The 6279-nt window shown below is 42.8% G+C and overlaps 1 protein-coding gene across 1 annotated transcript in view; it reads left to right on the top strand.

Moving 5' to 3' along the window:
* Positions 1-2903: 2903 nt before the first annotated feature.
* The window catches only part of NIBAN1 (niban apoptosis regulator 1), a 2689070-nt gene continuing 2685694 nt past the window's right edge, over positions 2904-6279 (top strand). Inside the window, exon 1 of the mRNA XM_044085307.1 lies at positions 2904-3418. Coding sequence (XP_043941242.1) covers positions 3364-3418 — 55 coding nt within the window. The 5' untranslated portion in view covers positions 2904-3363. The remainder of the gene's footprint in view (positions 3419-6279) is intronic.

Raw genomic sequence — 6279 nt, 5'->3', positions numbered from 1 at the left:
GTGCTCCTTCTGCTGATGAGGCGACCACACCCCCTGAACCCGCAGGGAGCCAAATGTTGCTCCCCATCCCACATATGAAGCATCTGTGAACAGATCCTGAGAGGGAACTGGAGGCTGAAAAGCGAGCCCTGCGTTCAGAGACAACTGCTGAATCCACCACAGAAGTTCTTTCTTGAGACAGGAGAACAGGAACAGGAAAGTCTAGAGGATGTGCATGTTGAAACCATACCAACTTCAGAAACCACTGGAACTTCCTCATGTGGAACTTGGCCAGAGGGAGCATTGGATTAGTGGAAGCCATGAACCCCAGAGCTCACAGAAACTCCCTGGCTGTAATGGAGGCTAGGGGAAGAAGAGTTTGAAAGAAATAAATGAGAGTTAATGCCTTTGGAGGAGGCAGGAATGCCAGTATTGGCACCATTTGAAACCTGCAACCCAGAAAGACACAATCCTGAGAAGGAGTCAGGGGAAGACGTTTTGAAGTTTATTGTGAACCCCAGGATCTGAAGAGGAGAAATGGTAAAATGAAGATTTTGCAAAAGGATCTCTGGAGAAGATGCTTGAATTAGCAGGTCATCCAAATAAGGAAAGATCTGTATCCCTTGAAGCCTGCAAAAGGCAATCACAGGAGCAAAGCATTTGGTGAACACCCTTAGGGCAAAGCACAGAACTGAAAATTCCAGGAAGCAACAAAGAAATGCAAAAATCTCCTGGAAAAAGGATGGATCTGAATATGGAGATAACCATCCTTGAGGTCCAGAGACACCAGAAAGGCCTGAGGGAGCAAGAGAGGGAAAAGGGACTGAATGGACAACATCAGAAAGGAAGGCTCCTTCAGAAAGGTGCTTAGATGGGAGAGGTCTAGAATAGGTCTCCAGGTACCTTCTTTTCTGGGCACTAGAAACATTCTTGAATAAAACCCTTTGGGACACAGGCACCTCTTGCATAGTACCCTGAAACAAAAGGTCTCGAAGAACCTCAATAAAAAAAGGAAGTTGCTCCCAAGGATGCTGAGGAATGCCCATAAAAGGAAGGTGGGAAAGCCAGACCATGAACTGCCCTTGCCAAATGACTGGAACCCAAGAATCCTGGGTGATTCAGAGCCAAACGGGAAGAGAAAGAGAAAGGTGAAGAGAAAGAGGAATATGGCTGGGAATGGGTGGATAGTCAGACAGTACCTGTTTTGTCAGGAAAGGAAGGCTTAACAATCCCTGCAGTCTGAGTGGCCTTAGCAGGGGGAGTCCGTTTACTACCCTTTTTACCTTTAGAAGGAGGGCAAGACTGCCTATGAACAAAGGTTGGCTTAGAAGAGTAGTTTCACTGAAATTTAGGCACAGGAGATACAAAGACATGCTTAAGCTCCTGTAAAGTCTTCCCTTTGTCCTGAACAGTTAAACAAACCAGCAGCTGCTTCACCAAACAAAAGAGTATTATCCATAGGAGCATCCATCAACTTAGCCTTAATATTATCAGGCAAATTTTGGAGCCGAAGCCATGAATATCTCCTCAGAACCAAACCAGAAGCAGCAGCCCTAGAAGAGGCATCTGCCGATTCATAACTACATTTGATAGAATGACGAACTACCTGAGAGGAAGTCCCAAGCAAGGAAAGAGCAGAAGATTTACTCTCAGTGTCTGGAAGATCAGAAAGAATCTGACAAGCCTGAGAAAGAAAAGCCAAGACATACCTAAAGATATGGGTCTGATAATTAATAGCTCTAAAAGCTAGGGTAGCCACTGTATAAACCTTCTTACCCAGCCTATCCATTGTTCTACTATTCTTGTCAGAAGGCAGTAACTTGGACGAAGGAAGCAACTGAGATGGCTTATCAGAGGCTACATACACCACAGAGAGGTCAGCAGTAGGACATTTAAACAAAAAGGAACAATCCTCAGGCACCCTATAAAACCTCAGACTTCCTGGGAGCAGGGGGCAGAGATTACAGCACTTTACAGGCAGTGGAAAAAACATCCACTAAAGCAGGCAAGACAGAAGGAATGGCCGCAGGTATAGGAGATTCCATCTGCAGTAAATCATAGTACCTCTTATGGATATTCCGCATTAAACAGAAGTAGCTCCGTGTTTAGCAATTTTTGATTGGCCCGTATACCGGTATACGGGCCAAGCAAAACATCGCAAAACAGAGCTACTTCTGTGTAATACAGAACTGCGATGTTTCGCATTAAACAGAAGTAGGTCTGTGTTTATTTTTGATTGGCCTGGGCCAATCAAATAAAAAATAAACACAGAGCTACTTCTGTTTAATGTGGAACTCTGATGTTCCGCATTAAAGACGTGGAAGACCTTTTTTTTTTTTAGTCCCTACCTGGCTACTCGGAAATCTGGCAACCCTGCTCAGCATACCTTAAAGCAATGGTAGACTTTGGTAAACTGGCCGGACGGTGGGCTTCACGGCAGGGAATCCCATTGTAAGGAATACTGCAGGGGTGAATGTAAGGACATCCAAAGGTACAGCTTACTAATACAAGTCTGGTGATTTTTTTGGTTAATGCTGCTTTCTCAGATAAAAACCTTAAATAAAAAAGACAAATATAGACTGGCAAACACAGTGAACTAGACTGAGAACTAGCTGGCCTGTGGATCCACTACAGTATACACCACTGATATTTCTTTCTTTCTAGGCTATATGAAGAAAGCACGATTGCTCCAAAACTTTTGCCATAAAAATACCCATTTCTCAAAGACGAAGGTCAGAAAGAACAACGCGTTTCTGAATAGAGGATGGGGCGGGGGAGGGGTAGGAGCGCGTGACTGGCGTCCTGTCCTGTATTACTTTCCCGCTTCACCCAAATTGAGTGCTGATAACAGGCTTTCGATTACCTCGTGATGGTCAGTTGTACAAAGCGCGATACCGCCGAATTACTGGCTATCCAGATGTTGTTAGCACCGACCGAAAATTCATTTAACTTAACAGTATTAATAACATGAGATGTATTTACGCGCAGTTACGCTTGTTCCTAGTTTGACGATTAAACTGTGTGGAAAAGATCGGGACAGCTCTTCATGGGGTCACCAAAGAAATTGGATGTGATTCGACGCTTTGTATGGATACTTGGTCTGACTGTTTGCCAAGTACATATGTCATCCATCCTAAAATTAAAACACGCCCAATAGTTGTGTTCTTATGACTTCGCTGCTTGTCTGTGGGGACACCCTTCTCCCCTCCCTCTGTCTCTGTCACCGAGTCACTCCCTCCTCCTCCTTCTCGGTCCAACTTTCCTACATCTCTTGAGTGTCGTAGTCTCGCCCAGGTTCACACTGACATACTACAATATCTCTCTCTGCTGAGGGTAAACGTGGTTTATTGTCACATAACTCAGTCCCTGTTGCTTGAGGGCAGGATGGGAGGCTCTACCTCTAGTCAACTAGACGATAGCAAATGCAACTACATTAGAGGTAAGAACTCTTAAAGAGTAATTCAGCCGGTGTCATTGTTTGTGGACCTTAGCTTTGTTTGTAAAAAAAAAAAAAAAAAAAAAAACAGTTTCTTAATTCTGAAGTCAAACCTAAAACTAAACAAATATATCGTTCGTGAAGTTTTTAAACATTTCCACACTAATAAACTCATGCTGTAATACGAGTAAGTATAAAGTCAAGTATGGTTTAAGTTAATATAGTAGCATTACTTGTTTTTGCAATGATCTATGTGACAAGGGGTGACCCAACTTTATTGCAGCCCTACAACAGCTGTTTATCTGTTTTTATTCAGTTTGCCATTATAAGGGACTGTTTGCATGTGTTTGTGGTGGGCATCTGTTAATAAATGTAAAACTAAGTACATGTCATTTAAATGTCAACAGCAAAAAAGAAAAGACCTATGGGATTGCCTTGAGTTTTGACAGGTGTACAGTGATGATGTGTCAAGAATGCTTTATGATCCATCAAAGATTTAAACTACCTTTACAAAATCTCCAGATGCTACCCAGACAAACCACAGGCACGCCCCAGTTCAGTGATACAGGAGTTAGCAGCGTGAAAGACCAGTGTGCTGCATACAGAAAATCATTTTTTTTGAGTGGCAGTTATGCAGTGTGAAGTTTAACAACTGCTGAGTCAGTTTATCCTTTCTTCACATTTCCTGAAAAATGCTAGATGACTGGAGAGCACCGAGATATCTGCTGTCAGTTTTCTGTCAGAGCTAGAGCAAGATACGATCAAATTTTAATTAAGCTAGGAACACGCCTTGTCTTCTGTGCCTGGTATTTTCAGCTGATGTTTACAAGTGGAATTGGTCAGAGTTATGTTGTTGCAATGCTGTCATGCTTGTCATGTAACTTACGGAGTTTAAAACACACCATGGTGCCATTTTGTTGTGCTTGTGTATTTGCTGCCCTTTTTGTGATAGTACTACATGATTTAAATATATGAATCTAAATCCATGTCTGATTCAGAGTGAATGTATTAAATGACCCAACTATCTACTATGTGTTTTGCAACAGTGCTTTTAGTTCATCTTAGCTGATATGCGTGTGCCATGTGTCCTAGATGCAGATTTTGACCACTTGGATTGGTTTAATTTGATCCTTAACCAGCAGAGGGCAGGCAAAAAATGTAATGGTTTGCAGCAAATGTAAAATGCATTTTAGAGCTCTTCTAGTAAGCATGATTAGTACATGCCTTCTTAAACAGGATAGTAGGTATTTGGGCAGTTGTGTCCTGTAAAAAAGGCATGAAAAATTGCAAATGGCATGAGATTTTAGGACAAAAAATATTTCCTACGTTTCCTATTACATTTGCATAAAACAGCTGTCTTGTGTGTGAAATACGTTACTATGATACAAGACAAAATAAACAACTCTTAATTCTATAAAAGTGAGCTTTTATTTTGGCAATAAAGTAAAGTCCTTTAACTTGGCTGCAGGTGTAGTGTGGGCAGCAAAACTACATATTTCCATAAAACCTGTGCTACTTTGGATATTTGAAAGGTTAGCTAGGTTAAGAAGGGAGGTGATGATTAGTGATCAGCAGTATGGTTTCATGCCAGGAAAGAGCACTACAGATGCGATGTTTGCTTTGAGAGTGTTGATGGAGAAGTACAGAGAATGTCAGAAGGAGTTGCATTGTGTCTTTGTGGATTTAGAGAAAGCATATCACAGGGTGCCTAGAAAGGAGTTGTGGTATTGTATGAGGAAGTCGGGAGTGTCAGAGAAGTATGTAAGAGTAGTACAGGATATGTAGGAGGGTAGTGTGACAGCGGTGAGGTCTGCAGTGGGAGTAACGGATGAGTTTAAGGTGGAGGTGGGATTACATCAAGGTTCAGCTCTGAGCCCTTTCTTATTTGTAATGGTGATGGACAGGTTGACAGACGAGATCAGACAGGAGTCCCCGTGGACTATGATGTTTGCAGATGACATTGTGATCTGTAGTGAGAGTAGGGAACAGGTGGAGGAGACCCTGGAGTGGTGGAGATATGCTCTAGAGAGAAGAGGAATGAAGGTCAGCAGGACTGAGACAGAATATATGTGTGTGAATGAGAGGGAGGATAGAGGAATGGTGAGGATGCAGGGAGTAGAGGTGGCAAAGGTGGATGAGTTTAAATGCTTGGGATCAACAGTTCAGAGTAATGGTGAGTGTGGAAGAGAGGTGAAGAAGAGAGTACAGGCAGGATGGAGTGGGTGGAGAAGAGTGTCAGGAGTGATTTGTGACAGACGAGTACCAGTAAGAGTGAAAGGGAAGGTCTACAAGAGAGAGGGTGGTGAGACCAGCTATGTTATATGGGTTAGAGACAGTGGCATTGACAAAAAAGCAGGAGTCAGAGCTTGACGTGGCAGAGTTGAAGATGTTAAGATTTGCACTGGGTGTGACAAGGATGGACGGGATTAGGAATAAGTATATTAGAGGGTCAGCCCGGGTTGGAAGGTGTGGAGACAAAGCCAGAGAGGCAAGATTACGTTGGTTTGGACATGTGCTGCGTAGGGATGCAGAGTATATTGGGAAAAATATGCTAAGGATGAAGCTGCCAGGTAACAGGAAAAGAGGAAGGCCTAAAATAAGGTTTATGGATGTAGTGAGAGAGGACATGCAGGTGTTTGGTGTGACAGAGCAAGATGCAGAGGACAGGAAGAAATGGAAACAGTTGATCTGCTGTGGCGACCCCTGACAGGAGCAGCCGAAAGAAGAAGAAGAAGCAACTCTACTAGCAAATCGAGTATAGAAAATACATGTCATTACACAACAAATTCAAGGATTATGTGCTTTAAGGTGGGAATGTAGTATAAACTTTCCACAAAAATTGCTAGGGGCAGTTTCTAGGTAAC

The sequence above is a fragment of the Protopterus annectens genome, chromosome 10.part0, assembly GCF_019279795.1.
Source record: "Protopterus annectens isolate FY-2018-M chromosome 10.part0, PAN1.0, whole genome shotgun sequence".
NCBI classification, from domain to species: domain Eukaryota; kingdom Metazoa; phylum Chordata; order Ceratodontiformes; family Protopteridae; genus Protopterus; species Protopterus annectens.
The sequence above is the reverse complement of the archived record's forward strand: the minus strand, read 5'-3'. Positions and strand labels throughout refer to the sequence as shown.